Source organism: Catharus ustulatus, chromosome 16 (assembly GCF_009819885.2).
Source record: "Catharus ustulatus isolate bCatUst1 chromosome 16, bCatUst1.pri.v2, whole genome shotgun sequence".
Lineage (NCBI taxonomy): Eukaryota > Metazoa > Chordata > Aves > Passeriformes > Turdidae > Catharus > Catharus ustulatus.
Genome location: NC_046236.1, coordinates 9,723,900 through 9,740,133, shown reverse-complemented (window position 1 = coordinate 9,740,133; position 16,234 = coordinate 9,723,900). Strand labels below are relative to the sequence as shown.

The window sequence follows — 16,234 nt, the reverse complement described above, 5'->3', positions numbered from 1 at the left end:
ATTTACATGCAGTTCCTTCTGCATGCTCACAATCCTCTCATGGAGATTATGTGGGCTGTTCACATGTTACAGTGATGTCACCTCTTTTCACACCTATCACTGCATGGCTTGCATTTTAATTCTCATAAGCAAAATCTATCAGCAGTTCAGATTAGGTTTAAATAATTATTTATAATATGATACTGAGCAACCAGCAACATCTTACATCTACAATTAAGTTCCTTAAGTAACAAACCCATACATTAACACATGAAAAAGACCAACAGAAAAAGTAAAATATTTCATAGAAGTCCTCCAATTAACAAATCACAAAGCTCTTTAATAGACACAGAATTTGCTTCCAGTTTCTACCATAAACCAGATCACAAATACTCAAAAAACAGCAGTGCTGCTGTAATAATACAAAGAATCAGTTTCAGGAAACCCAACATACAAACTTGGAAATTTATGCAAGTTTAATGAACCTGGAACTGTGGCTGTGACAGCAAAGAACTCAGCAGACTAATTGCTCAAATATTTCACTTCTCAGTTTCACAGAGGGGACCAGGAAATTAAGTGCCCTGGAAGAACTCTACCTTTGCTTCTGTTGGCTTAAAATAAGTCTCTGAAGTACAAATGGTCAAAGCCACAGCTTGTCTGCTACAAAGAAAGATGAGGATGTTTTCCTTTCCAGAGTAATTGCACTACACAGGTCAGAAACACATCTATAACCTTCAAGAGTCCCAGAGCTTGCCAGATTGTTTTATACTATTTAAATAAATATCCTGGAAGAGAAAAATTGTTGGTTGCTTGAATTTACCACTAACAACAAAATCACTGATGCTGGAGCTTTACCACTTACTCTGACAGCATCAGGATAGTGTTGCTAGAAGTAAACATTACAATGAGAATCTTGCAGATCCACAGATTAATTATTTACCAAGTTTATCTGTATTTCACTGAAAATGTACCGTTAAATTTAATATCTACAGAGTCATGCTGCTGCAAGACAAGAAACTGATCCCTCCATTAGACAGGTACAACTGGTACTACCTTCAAGTCATTTGAAATTGTTACATGGGTTAAGAGAAGAGCTCTGTTCATCAGCCACCAGCTGAGTCCAGGCTTTGGGGTTTTTTCAGGGTTTTGCTGCTGTTTTAAACTCTGCACATTTTAAGACTTAGGTATGAGAGTGCATTTCTCCCCGAACACAAGGTCTCTGCCTTCCCTAAGCAGCATGATGTGCATTGACAAGATCCAACACAAGCTCCTTACTTGCTGAAAAGGTGATGCAAGTGCTGGTTCTACAGCAGAGAACAGACTAAGTAACTGTCTTGGTATGCCACATTTGGAGAACATGACTCTTTAATATTTTAGTCATTTTAGATGTTAATGACTTCCAGTTCCTTAGCACCTTTACATTTAAAGCAAAAAAAAAAGTATTTTTCTGGGCAACTTGTTTCATGAATAAATTTTCCCTGCCTTTTTCAACTACTGTCATTCTTTCAGTATTGGCTACATTAATTAAAAATAATTATATTAATTACAAATAAATCTAGCATTTCCCCCAATGGGAACAAAATTCTTCTCCTAGCATGATTACTTTGAAATCTGATTACCTCCTTTAGTGAAGATTTAAAGGTCACATGAATAACAATTCAGTGAGAGAATACCCCTTTCAGCCAGATTTCCTCTCTAAACTCAGCTTCCTCCTTACTGCATTAAAGAGGGTTGGTTTTTTTTTTCCATTTTTAGTAACACAGGTAACATTATCAATGAGAAGTTCTAAATTCCCACAAACTAAAACAAATTCACAGCAGGTAAGATTCATTCTAACTACATTTTAACATCCCTTCCTCCACAATAAACAAAATTAATTTGACATGGCCATGAATTAATGAAACAACTACATGTGGACTGGCTTGGCAGCAGGTTGTGCTCTATGAGCTGCAAACCCAAAGAGCAGGTGATCAGCTTTCAGGCAGGTAGAGCTGGAATACCACACCACTGCAGCTCAAGTAGCACCCTCATCAGCATCACACCTTCATGCCTCAAACTATGTATCTTCAATACCCCTGGATTTTAATGAAAATAACCAGATGAATTTCAGAGTGGCATTTCTCTGGAGCCTACCTGTGCACAAAGTTGTGTTTGTGCATTACAGCGAGGCCAGCAGCGATCTCACACGCCATTCTCTGGAGCAGCATTATCTGAGACTCTCCTTTAATGTGCTCCTGTTCATTGCAGATATAAGTTTTCAGGTCACCCTGTAAAAGAAGTTGAAGATCTTTATTAGACTTATACGTTGGTTGAATCTGAAAAAAATATTTTTAATAAAGATCTAACTGGTCATGTTACTTATTTACCACCTTTATGTTCAATAAAATAAAGATCCTCAAGTTTCCATCTCCATAAAGGACATTTAAAAAGTCATCTAAGGCATATGGCATTGTTCTTAAGGGTTTTTAATCTAATCATTTAGTTATTAACATCCTAGATCAGACTGCCACATAAAACCTGTCATACATTAATAACTTCCATTAAAAAAACCAGCTTGATGAGCCTCTACTTTTAAATGAGATGAGTTTTCAAGAGCTCCAAATCAGCAAAGCTGTCTGTCTGGAATTTGTAAGGGGCTGGAAGGGAGAGACTAGAGAAGAGAGTTTCAGATAGTGCTAGTTCACCAGAGCTTTCTATATAAAAAGCATGGTAATACAGCCCATTCCAGTCAGAATTCTGATGATGGCAGCAGTTTTACTGAACCCAGGCAATGCTGAGCAATAGACAATTAATTAATGAGCCCATAGAGGCACTCCATAAATTACTAAAAAAAGAACAGCTTTGAAATAGAGGAAAATAATTGAATACTGTCCAAACATTCAGGAAAAGGAAGACTTATGTAGCAAGAGAACCCAAGCAAGGAAAAAAAACAAGTTTCTCATGCCATTGCTGTTCATTTTCTTACAGTCTGACTTTTAACCCAGCAGTCCTGCATTTTTGTTATTTAAATACAAACTTTCTGAAAGGTTAAATAATTATTTTAAAGACATTTCTGTATTGAGACTGCACAACATATCACAACTTGTTTCACCAGCATAACATCCTGAGTTCTATGTCCACTGTCTCCCCAAATCCTGGGCCAGGAAGTTTTTGTTAGAGCAGAGTTCCAAATCATTAGGAAAGGAACAGTGTTTGTAACACAAACAGGTTCCAAATGGCAGAGCCCGAGGAATGCAAGCCCCAAACACACAGCTGAGCTGACTGTAGGTGGCAGCAAGAGCCTGAACAAAGTCAAACTCTAAAATTGTCATTCATTCAAACAGTAACTGCTTGCTTAGGGCTTGTCCCAGGTGGATTAAGTTCCTAGGATGCCTGAAATGCACACAGGAATCACTTTGTAATTTTTAAACACAAAGTAAAAGCAGGTAACAGCAGTGTTGTGTGACATCCCTTATTTAGTAAATTATTCATGTAGGCACATATTTTTGTAGGAAAGCCAACTTTTATTAAATCCAGCACCTGGAAACATACTGGTTCTATGTTCCCATTCTGGTCTAATTAAGGTTACAATCAAGGTTAAAAATATAAAATAGGTATTTTTGGTACTGCTTTAAAAGGACATTGCTTGTACCAAACTGGGGTGAACCAATGGTCACATTCAGGTGCTGAACTGACCTTCAGAAGACCCTGGACAAGCAGAAGAATGTTTCAACAGGGACTTTATGAACCTCAGAAAGACAAACACAAACTCTCACAGCTGGGAAGGAAAAATCCCTTGCAACAGCACAAAGTGAGCATTGGCCAGTTGGGCAGCAGCTCTGCAGAAAGGGCCCTGGGCATCCTGGTGGGCTCCACATGAGCCCTGTATGCCCTGGCAGCAGACTGGGAACAGCTCCTGGGCTGCACAAACAGCGTCAGGCCCAGGGGAGATATCAGCACCTCCTCAGCTCTTGTCAGACCACACAGATCCTGTACTCAGAACTGGTTGCCCCAGAACAAGACAAACTGGAGCAAGTGTAGGAAAGAGCCACGACAACAGTCAGGGGTCAGAGCATTTCACCAGGACAGAGGCTGAGGGAACTGGGTTTATGCAGAAAGACTTCAGTAAAATGACTGCCCAGCATAAGTTATTAAAGACTCAGCCAGGCTCCTCCCTGTGGAACATGGATGGAGGATGAGAGAGAACAGGCATTGGCTGAAACATGGAAAATTCAGACAGTGTAAGGAAAACAGTTCTTCACTAAAGGACATGAACAGAAGCACAGGCTGCTCAGAAAGAACATGCAGTTTCCATCCCTGGATGTTTTCAGGATTCATCTGGAAGAAGGTCTGAGAAATCAAGCCTGACCTCAGGATGATACTGCTTTGAGCAGGAGGCTGGAGATCTCCTTGCTAGCCTGAATTATCCTATGATGTTTCTCTGCCTAAAAGCAGGCAGTAGCAACACAGCAACATTATCCCTGCACTATTTTGAGAGCCACAAAATGGCCCTTTATTGACAGACTTTTTAACACAGTAAATATCAAAGGTTATATATATCTGAATAAATGCAGTTCTGCAAAACACACTGCAGAGACATCTAAATATAAAAAGCTCAATCATGCTTGAGGAAGGTTCTACTTTCTCTCCAATCTCCTCTGCCACTCTGCCTTTTCCCTCCTCTCCTGGGGTTCCATGAAGAACAAAATTTTGCCTTTCTTCCCATCCTTCTCACTTCAGCCATTTTGGTAAGTTTTAATATACCTTTTCTCTGGCACATTATATAATATTATATTATATTACTGACAGTAATATATATTATATAATGTATAGTATATATTATATTACTGACTGTAAGTGTGCCCCCAGCTTCCACTTACAGTTAGAACTCTTTGGCAGCCTTTTGTTTGTGCAAATTCCATATTGGGTTCAACTGAACACCCAAATGGCTGACATGACTTTCTAACCAGAATGCATTGGTGGTTTTAAAGCTGGTGATGGTTTTAAAAATGTGAAGCAGTTACCAAATTACATCTACTGAACACATTCTACCAAGTTGTCACAAACTGACAAATGGCCCCTTTATTGTTAAACCACACACCACTGATAAATCTGCTCTTTGGTTCATATCCATATTGACCACGATCATTAAATAGATTTACTGAACCCTTTGATTATGAAGTTTTCATTGCAAAGATTCTTTTTTGATGAGAACATGCTTTCAAGTGGCAGTAATTAAAAAAAGAACCAATCACTGCAAGCAGACACCTTCCCCTAACAGCAACATCCCTAAAGTAAGCTACAGAGCACTCCAGGCAAATACTGCATCCTGCTGATCTCATCTGCCCAGGGAATTGCAAGACTTGAACAATTTCTGTAAGAATTTGATAGGCAAATCAACCTCACAATATACATGCAACTTCCACATTTGAATAACTTTCCTTTTACTCATAAATTATGTCAATCCATTAGAGGATTTGCTGTGCTGACAAAATGCTGGCCATGCACAGGGCTAAGTAATATATTAAAGTTAATAAGACAGCTACCACTATTTTTAACCTGGCATCATTCTGCAATGTTTAACAGTGAACAGTTAACTATTCATAGCAGACTGCAATGACACACTATGAAATATAGGGAGAGGGGCTGTAAGACCTTTTTGAACATTTATTATATTTACTATTTTCAAAATAATTTTAACACAGGCAAAGCATAAAATTTATGTTCAACTGATGACTTCTTTCCCAGCTCCGCAAAGCAAGGGATACAAAGCAATTTGGATTACATTGTAAAATAGACTAAATGTTAGCCAAAACAGTTCTTGCTACAACCAGCAATCTTGTGTAACAAATGTATCAGGAGTTTCTGTGGCCAAAAAAACAAGCCAGCCAGCCTGCCTGACATTCAGCATTGCCACCCTGCCAGCTCTGGTTTCTCTGCACCAGTTTCCAGTGCCTCTGATTGAGACCTTTCCATGCCAAGGAACCTGGGAACTGATAATCCAACGGGGCTGCCTGAGCAGCCAAGGTCAGCCGGCCCTAAAAAGGCTACAAATCCAAGCAAGAGAAGTAGCAAAAGGAGGACACACTGTGATAGGCTATGAATTTGAAGGAGTGTGATTAAAACAACCTCTGCTCCCTCCAGACTGTAGGTCAGCAGAAGAGCTGCTTTTTTTGTTACTTAGTATGCCAAATTTGCTAAACAAGGTCAACACTGCCACATGAGCTTCAGAAGAACTTGTCACCTGAAGATATTAAAACTTCATATCCAACACAGCTCATCTTCTTGCCATGTTTTTTCAGAACTACTGAATTCTTAAACACACAGGTACAAGGGATTAAAGCAAGTTTATTTTGCTGGACATACACAGACACCACCATAAGGGAAAGAGCTTTAGCTCAGCACTAAACCACTGGTAGCAGCACAGGACCATGTTTCTCATCCTTCCCATTTGAACAAAGAGTCACCACAGACACAAACCTTTAGCCAACCACTGAAGTTCCACCTGCCCTTATGCTTTTTTTGCTGGAGAATCACTTCCTGTTTTGGAAGCACCTTTGTGCACCCCAATTCACCCAATTTCAGAGGAAAAAAGTACAAAAGGAGCTTTGATATCTATTACTAGAAGTCTAAAAAATCCAAATAACTGCAATTCCAACTGCAGTGACAAAAAGCTTCCTGACACTCCCTTAAAAACCTTTTCACTAAAACAACCTATTTATACATATCTTCTATTCCATCATGCTTCCTTCACATTCCCTCCTTCCTGTCTCTTCTCTGCATTTACTCCAACACTGCCACCTCCCACTCCAGCCCTGGACCACAACAAAAATCAGTGATGTACAGGGATACTGAGCAGCTCACTTGGCCCAGTCTCAAACTGCAAATGGAACATTATCCTGCCTGCCCAGCCCCTGAGTATCTGTGTGCACAAAGAAAAAAAATACCATCACATCCAGGAGATACTGAGCTCTACCAAGTAAGAACTCAAAGTGAGCCAGACTTTAATATGAAAGTTATGTTTAACTGACTGTAATATATAATTTTCCAAAACCAAGTTCTAGTTCACTTGGAATAGAATAATGAGCACAGACATTTATTTTCCATTCCAAAGAAATTGCCTAACTACACTCGAATTTGTAAAACTACTACTTTAACTGTCAAACTTACTGCCCCCAGTTAAAGTGAAAATCTGTTCTATCCCCTTAAGTAAAATCCTTTCCAGATTACTCTGCAGGATCATGACAACTTCTGGTATAAATAATCAGGTATCAAACAAGGGTATTATTTTTTCCTGTATATCTAAAGTAGGGCAATATTTAAAAGCCATTCCATCTTCAAATTTAAAGTTGGATTACATCACAAAACTATTTGAAAAGATGGCAGCAATTAAATCTGATTTGGAAGCATATCTGATAGACTCTATAAAACACAACTCTCCTTCCAGGCGCCTCTTAAAGAAACTCCAAATTGAACAGCAGGTTTAAAACCAGTAAGTAGCATTCTACTTCTACATTGAAAAACTATGAGAAACCTTATCTGTTAACCTTAGGCACAGAGTTTTTAATTGTTAACAAAAACAGAACACTTCACTTTGATCAGTCACTTAAAAAGTTCAGGCATTTCTTCCATTTGGAAAAGAAGGATTTTATCAGCACTTCTGCCTCATTAATTTACCACAGCTAATACCATTGAGCAAAAGAGCAGCATGGAAAAATACAGCTATTTAAGGCCACAGATTAATTGATATTTCTCTAAAAAGTCAAGTTCATGCTAACTAATTTAAATTGCCTGAAGCAACTAGAAGCAGATTTTTGCACCTGAGTTTAAAGGAAAATTCTGCAGTAGTGAAACTGGGAAAAAAGATTGCACTGAAAATGATAAATACAAACTATCTTATTTTTGAAAGACTTATTCCTTAGTAACATCTGTGCACTTCTGACTTCATTTCTGCCTTGACATCGCTCAAGAAACTCTGCTTTGGGTGACATCTACACAACAAACCTTAAAAGCAGCTACTGAATCAATGTTTCAACAGCCACTTGGACCTTGGGGTTTGTTTGGTTTTAGTAATGTGTTATGCTAAAATAAAACAATTAAAGTCTTTCCAGACCATGGATCCAAATTTTTGTCTCTCATGGCTCTGCAGTCTGGGCACAGTCCAAAAGGCTTTGTACATGCCCCCCTTTCCTCTCAACATTCACCAGCATTCCAAGGAATGCAGTGGCTGGGCAAGGCTTTGTGCTGCTCCTCCCATTCCAGGGACCATGTGGCACTGAAAGCAGTGGGAACACCCTTCAGTGTGCTCCCAGCTTTTCTTTTGGTGCCCAGAAAGCACAAGGCAGTTGCCTGGGAGGCAGAAAGGGCATAAGAAATTAAATAAAAGGATAAGAATGTAGGAAAAAGAAGAGTACCATAAGAGAAGGACTGGGAAGAGAATGAAGACTGACACTGAATATTCTAGTTATTAGAATAGACACGACAGATATCAGAAGTGAGTCCACCATTGCATTTTAGTACAAAGCAGCACAGCATGGGTAAAATTTAAGCACTCCAAATTTTGGAGGTGGGGGAGAAGGCAGAAGTAAAGAAATTCTTCCATTTTCCTTAATTAACATTTTCACATAAATGGTAATAAAAGCACATTAAGACTGCAGGCAGCAAATATTTTGGATGTGATGTTGGTGTGCACATGTGATACTAGACTGTGATAAAAAGCTCTCTGATATGACACCCTCTGCCCTCCAAGCTCCCTGCTGAAAGCAGACTGAAAGAAACTGGTGATTCCATTACCAAGGTATTTACCCCTTCAGAACACTCCACAAGCCCTTACAACATACACGATGAACTGAAAATAGTACAAACAAGAAATTGCAATTGTGGTTCCTCTAAATAATAAACAAACAAAAGCCTTCTAAAACTCTGGTTAATCAAAAAGCTTCCCAGAAAGCACATAAGAATCATTTCATGAGCAAAGGGCATTAAATATACTACAATTTACACTAGTGGAAAAACAACTGCAGCATGTAAATGCACTTACCAAATCACAGAACTCAAAAACTAGGAGATAAGGAATGGCTTCCACACATTGCCCAATACACTGGAGAACATTTGGATGCTGAAGAATGCTGGAGTGAAAAAACACAGTTAAAGCCAGGAAGATCACAGTAGAATGCAACACACTGAGTTCCCTACCAGAAGTTTCAACACATAACATTGGAGGGGGGTGGCAGGAACAGAAGGTGTAAGTACCAAAGCCACAGACTCCATTTGTACCTTTGTAACTACTTTATATTGCTGAAGTTTATCACTGACAGCAGCCAAAATTCAGAGGATCTCAAACCCACAAAAGTCAGGATTGCCACATGAGAGTCACACCCATTCTCCCACCACCCTTCATACCAAAAATAAAAGCATGCAACTCATGAACTACACCAAGGTAGAGAGCTGGCTGAAGATAAACCTTTTTTTAGTCAGGTTAGTTCCCAGCCAGATCAGTTACTTTTCCTAAATTGCTCCAAAACCACTTGTGCCAATGCAGCAGAAGGCACAAAATTTCTTCTGACAACTGCCAACAACATAAGCCTAAACGCAATTGCAGCCAGCACCTTCAAAAGCACCAAGAAGAGAAAGCTCTTCACTGACCAATCTTTTACAGCACATCCACACAAGGTAAAGCACACTAAGTTATGTGGACACAAGTTTTGTTCACTTTGGGTTGAGTGCACTTCACATTTTAAAGACAAAATGGGATGGCAAGTAGAGACAGTAACACTGAACAAAAGCGATGGCCATAATTGATCTGCAGCAGAATGAAGCTGTGAAACATTACTTACTAATATGGTTCTCCATTTCTTAAGAATTGTTCTTGCTCCTTAGGACCTGCACTTGCCTTTAACTCCTTCACTATTACCCTTGCTACACTAGTGCCTGTGTAGATCTCTCCGAGGAGAACCTGAAAGAGAAACGGTGCCTTTAATCAGAGGGGAAAACACATTTGTAGTCTTCCTGCAAAGGAAAACAAGAGCGAAAAACATGTTGCAGGAAAGATTTTTCTGTTTTTTTTACGAACACAGAGCTTTGATAATTACAAACACTTACTTAAATCCTGACAACTGATCTACATGTCAGCTTTCAGAAAATATGTTTTTTAGTGGAGACCACTTATTTACTTAATTTTTTTCTACAAAGAATTGGTAAAAACAGGAGTGTATTAAATCAAATCCATGGAAGTGAAATGTCTAACTAGTCTCTAGTAACAATCTAAAGGTAAATTTTAAAAGTACATTTTTGTGATTACAGCTAAAAATACATGCAAGGACATACCTAATTTGAACTTAAATGTTTCTATGTGAGGTTTTTTTGTTGCTTTTGGTTTGTGGGGTATTTTTGTTTTGTTTTTGTTTTTTGTGGTTTGTTTGTTTTTGGGTTTTTGTTGTTGTTCGTTTTTTGGGTGTTGGGTTTTTTTAGTACCATTTTAAAGTAAATACAGAGGCCCAGTCAGCTGGGAATAAGCCTCAGTCTGTGCAATATGAAGAGATAACTCCTCACCTTTCCAAACCAGCCATTTCCAATTTCCTGGATGTAGTTTAGACTCTGACGTGCAATTTGAGACTTTGATCCATCTGCCACATAATGAAACAAAGAACACATATCAAACCACTCAGATGGCCAAAGTTAGCAACTGCTGAGGAAATAATGCAAGCTTCTACAAGATTTATTCCCAACTGGGTGCACACATGCCCAAGCACCAAACCCTAGCCAGATGTACATAAAGTAGGAAGGCAATGTTGTGACAACAGCACTCAAGTGAAACTTTTCTCAGGTCCAGCTTCTAAACTACACCAGAACACACCCCCAGCAAAACCACAGCTGAAATGTGAACTTACAAGTTTTAACACACTCAGCAAGAAAGCAAAAAGGTTTCTGCTTCCAATATAAAAGTGTATTACAGCCTGCAGCTGTGTAGAGAAAATAACCTACTTACAAAAGTCTCCTATGTAAATAAAATAGAAAATGCAAGACAAAACTCAATGTTTGTACATATTAACGTTTACAGTTATATAGTTACTGTTCTAAGAGAAAAGGTTTTGAGTGCTTTATTCTTCAGCCCAATTCCCCTACTTGTAGCTACCATCTGGAAGGAGGACATGTTTCAACTAAAAATACTTCACATAAGAGCCCAGAGAGGAGGACAGAAAAGAAAACCCAGATCTTGGCAGAGGATGGGCAGTAACAATGGCAGACCTCATTCACCAAAAGAGGTTCAGCAGTGTTGATCCCTCTGCTGCCCAACTAGGAACACTAATTGATATAAACAAAGCCTTTTCTTGTCTGAGAATTCTAGCCCACAATTTTTTCTATAAACTACATTTAGAGCAGTATTATTGTACTGGAAGAGCCAGAGCTGTATAATTCACTGTCAATGTGCTCCTAGGCATGGTGAAGGCCACAGCAGTGCAACCACATTTTATCCAAGTACTCAGCCACATTGCCTCACTTCTGGTAAAACACTTCTTGTGACAACTTCATTTTAACAATTATGGTTACACAAAAGAGCTGACATAAAATTTTGCACTCAATTTTTCCCAGCTCTTTAAAATACTGAGTCATTTGTATTAAAGGCACACTGACAGTTTCTTGAAATTTGTACAGGAATTTTACTAGAAACTTCCCTGAACATCTAATGATCAAGCAACACAAGTAGTATGCAAAATTATGTAAAATAGCACAATATGAGAGTAATTACTTTAGGCTAAACTCTGCTTATAATATGATAAGACACTTAAGTTTCCTTTTACAAAAATTGTATTTTAAAGAATACATTCCAAAACCCCATCCACATAGGGAGATGAAACCTAATGCTCTGTCTTACCAAGATCCCATTTACTGCACAAACAGTCCACAAAAAGGGTGGTGGTTAAAAACCAATAACAACTTAACCAAGAAGAAAACCACCAAAGAGCAGATGTTGCAATGTGCCAGGGCATTTCAAACCCTTTAGGTATACAGAGACACAATGACAGTAATCTAGAGAGGGGGCTTTAAGGCAGTTTTGTTCTCTTAAGCTCTCTTACCCTGCTGCAGGTTAACATCTTAGAAGTAGTATTTCCCCTTTTATCCTTTACCCTACAAAATATATTGGTTCAGTTTATGGAAATTTGTAAAAAGTGATTTATTACAGTAAAGTCAAACATAATCAGTCACACTCCATTTTAGACACTGAAAATGCCTACTTTTGGTTTTGCATTGAAAAGCACTACTTTACCTGCACGAGATGGAAACTGGGAGGGAGTTGGTAAAGCAATACTGGGAACTGAAAGAGTAAACACTTCTGCTGGAGACTGAACAGATGGAGTATCTTCTGCTGGAGGTGTAAAATCTATTTCATCATCAAAGTTATCTTCAAATTCCTAAATAAAAGAAGTCTTAGTAAACAAGCTGATCCTTGCCTTTAAATGAGTACTAATACATTTCTTTCAGTTTGAATGAGCACTGCTAAGGAAGCTTAGCTTTTTTCCAAGGATACTGACAGACAGACAGCGTTTTCTTTCTTATTTTCTATTAATTGATATCTTAAACAGATTAAAGCATTGCTTTTAATAATCAAAGGGGTTTTATTTAGTTGGGTTTTTGTGGGTTTGGGTTTTGTTGGTGTTGTTGGTTTTTTGTTTTGTTAAGTTTTTACTTTAAAATGTTAGCCCTGGCTTTGAATTAATTCCCATGGACTATTCCCATGGACTATTGAGACCAAATATTGTCCATTAGAAATGAGAGCAAAACTCAACTTTAGGAACATTGATTACAGATGTTCCAAAAGTAACAAGTCTATGATGACAATTTCTCAAGTGTTTTGCTAACATCTTCAGTATTCTTATTTAATAGGAGTGTCCTAAACCCCACCTGCAGACCAAGAAAAAACAAAAGAAAACACAGAAAACAACCAAAAGGCTCTTTACAGTAGAATTGTCTCAAAGGTGTAACTTTTACTACTGGTCCTGATAGCTAGTTATTATTTTGAAAGGGCATTAAAGATCCTTCCTGCAGCAGGGAGTAATTAGTTAAAATAAACAGCTGCATCAGGACTCCACAGCCTGTAGGAATACAGTCACTGGCTGTTTCAGAAGAGAGGATGTACAGTGACACTGCAGAGTGCTAGCACAACTAACCAAGTTCTGGGTATCAGGATGCAGCTGAGAATATCACTTGTACACACACTGGTAACTCCAGGTCTTACCTTGAAATCTATCTCAGGGTCTTTACAGCAGGAGACACAGTTTGCCAGCAGAATGACCAGGACTACCAGAGTGCACAGAGACAGAATCACAAAAAATGAGGGAACTTCAGCTGTAGCTCCTTCTCCTAGAAATAAACATGGATGCAGTGTTATATAAGTACATTTAGCACCCTGCAAAGTTCCTTCAAAACATATTATCCATCTGCATTTATTTTAAAATGGGAGTCTGAACATTTAATCCCATGGATGTGATCAAACCTAAGAAGAAATGGAACAGAAAGGACAAACTGGCAAAACAGATCTGTGCTTCAACACCTGCCTGCACCATTTTGGACTTCACCTGCAGCAGCTAAGAGGCCTCAGCCAATGTGATTTACTGAAGTTGATGATGAACAGTGATAACACCAAGCCTGGAATTCTATTCCCAGACAATAAGCCAATAAAGTCAATAATTTATACAAATATCCAAACACAGATGCTCTTTAGGAAGACATTTCCCATGAGCTAAAACACTTGACCTACAAAAACAGGGAGCTAGAAGAAATCCTCGCCTAAACTGCACACAAATGGAAAATATCCCTACAGGACAGTACTCTTTCAATAAATACATTTGTGACAGTCTGCCAAACACACAAGTTGCTGTCACAAGTGCAATGGATGTAAATAAGCTCCACACCATCTCTGTTCCTTGTGATTCACTAGGTGATTTGTCTTCATTTCAAGAACTTTAGATCTCTAGTTGTTTTACAAACACTCCCAAACAATTTTCCAAAATTTTGTATATAAGCATTCCACAGCACATTTCCTGAGATTAAGTCAAGTTATTACTCAGGATCAAAAGCCTCAAATGGCATTTTAGAAAAACCTTAAGTTATTGCCAGGGGTATTAAACATATTTTCATTCCTGTTTTCATCTTCAGTAGAGAACAAAGACATGTGGTTCCCTAGGAGACCAGAGCACACATCTCAAGGAGTTGTTTTTGTTGTTGCTGTTTCTTTTCAAACAGAAAAGAAACAAACAGGTATTGCCACAGGGATCAGAGTAGTTGGACCACATCTGATTAAAATATATTTAGCTATTACATCACTGTCAGAGTTTAACAATGTCAGGTGACCTGGACTGACTGGATTTTACAAGAGCATTTGAATTATCAATGGGAAGGTCTGGCAACAGGACAAAGTGTAAATGAAGCCTCAAAAATAAGCAAAGCAGAAATTCATCATTAGTTAAGGGACACACAAACTTGTCCACCTAGCTCCTAAAACATAAAAAAACTGCACAAACAGATTTGCAGAAAAAGCTTCTCATCATGTTCCACTGAACACTGACAGAATATTTACCTATTTTAATTACATGTAAAGACTAAACTGACATAATGAAAATCCTGCTTTGAAGTGTGTCAGCACATTTCCAGAGGGTCACATTTCTGCACAATCAGGAATATTATCAATGCAACAAATAAAAGTTAGCAAAAACGGAAGGTTTTCAAACAAGTGATTCTGCTTCTAGTTTCCATAATAGCTTTGGCATTCTAACCTCATTAGGGACTGGGAATACTTCACTGCAGATACTGAGCATTGTGCAAACACAGATCAACAACAGTGTGAGGCCACTCATCAGCTTTTGGTCATAATTCTGAAGAGAACAAAGTATCTCTGAAGAGGGTTCTCAATAGAACAATTTATATTCATTTAAATTAAGTCTTCTACATAACACAATGAATATTTTTCCATTTCTAAGCATCAACAAGAAAAAAGGGGAAGATAACAACTGACTTGTGTTGACTTCCTCCAGATGTTCAGCAGCCTTACTTAGGGGACTAAAAATTACCTGAACTGCAAATATAAACATTCTGTGAAGTCATTAATTAGCTAAATAACTGTAACAAACACACATAGGTAATACAGCTGTAGATAAAATATAAGAAATTCCTTTGAACTAATTGAAACCAAATAATGAAAGGGAGCTTTGCTAAAAAAAAAAGTTACATTACCAGGTATTACAAATTAAAATTATTTCAGACATTTTTCCAAACCCATCACTTGATTTCCAAACAACTTCCACACTTTCACCAACAACTTCACTGAAAGAAGAAAACCCACCTCAGACTATCTACTGAACAGATGCAGATTTTCCCTAACAGGCAGGAACACATCACCACAATCACAATATACTCCTCCCAGTAGAAGATCCTGAACCCCCTCAAATGTTTCCTGCATTTGGGAAAGTTGGCCAAGCAAATCCCTGCACACTGGACTCAGGCACCAAGAGCATTGTCATTACTCACAGAAAGCATTCCTGCTATTTGAGGACTTCAGACCAGGTCCTTGAGAGCGGGGTGTAAAGCACCTCAACTGCCAAGCGTATAGAACACTAAAATATGCTGCCAAACTTCAGTTTGGGTTTCTGGTACACTCTAAGGTCTCTTCTGGCTAACACAAATTTTGCAGTGACTTTCTGTTCCCCACAAAAACTGAGCATCATTCCTCCTCACCAGAATCTTCCACTCCAAACACCCCATCACCTTCCAGGTGGCCTTTCTGACAAGCCTCTACCAAAACCTGAAGCAGTTCTTCAGAGACTTTTCAGATTTACTTCCTTCAATCCTATTGTTTCTTTTCAACACCTGGCCAGGGATTTGTACAACTACTGCAAGAACATCAGCTGGTCTTGATGGTACCTCTACCTACAAACCCTCAGCCCTGCTCTAGGCCAGCTATGGCAGTACAATACAACTTGAATTTACACAAACATTACCACACTCACCCCAACTCAGGATCCCTACTTTGGACCCCCAGCAGTTACAAGTTATCACAGCAAATCCAGCTAGGAGGAGTCAAGCTCCTGATGATCTTATGCACAATTTATTAACACACAGTGAGACATTTATTTAACTCAAAGTGGTTTATTTAGCTCAAAGTGAGACATAATGAGCACTATCAATCATAAGCTGCATTTATTGTGCATGTAAGATACACTGCATATGTATTCAGACACTACATGAAAAATGTAACATTTTTGCTGGAATTCCTTTTGTG

The 16,234-nt window shown here is 38.5% G+C and overlaps 1 protein-coding gene across 1 annotated transcript in view; it reads right to left on the bottom strand.

Moving 5' to 3' along the window:
• LMTK2 (lemur tyrosine kinase 2) overlaps nucleotides 1-16,234 on the bottom strand; it is a 41,533-nt gene that overhangs the window by 13,792 nt on the left and 11,507 nt on the right. Inside the window, exons 2-7 of the mRNA XM_033074327.1 lie at nucleotides 13,196-13,320; nucleotides 12,227-12,371; nucleotides 10,510-10,583; nucleotides 9,795-9,913; nucleotides 8,999-9,086; nucleotides 2,113-2,246 (exon numbers count right to left, since the gene is read on the bottom strand). Of these exons, the coding sequence (XP_032930218.1) occupies nucleotides 2,113-2,246; nucleotides 8,999-9,086; nucleotides 9,795-9,913; nucleotides 10,510-10,583; nucleotides 12,227-12,371; nucleotides 13,196-13,320 (685 nt within the window). The remainder of the gene's footprint in view (nucleotides 1-2,112; nucleotides 2,247-8,998; nucleotides 9,087-9,794; nucleotides 9,914-10,509; nucleotides 10,584-12,226; nucleotides 12,372-13,195; nucleotides 13,321-16,234) is intronic.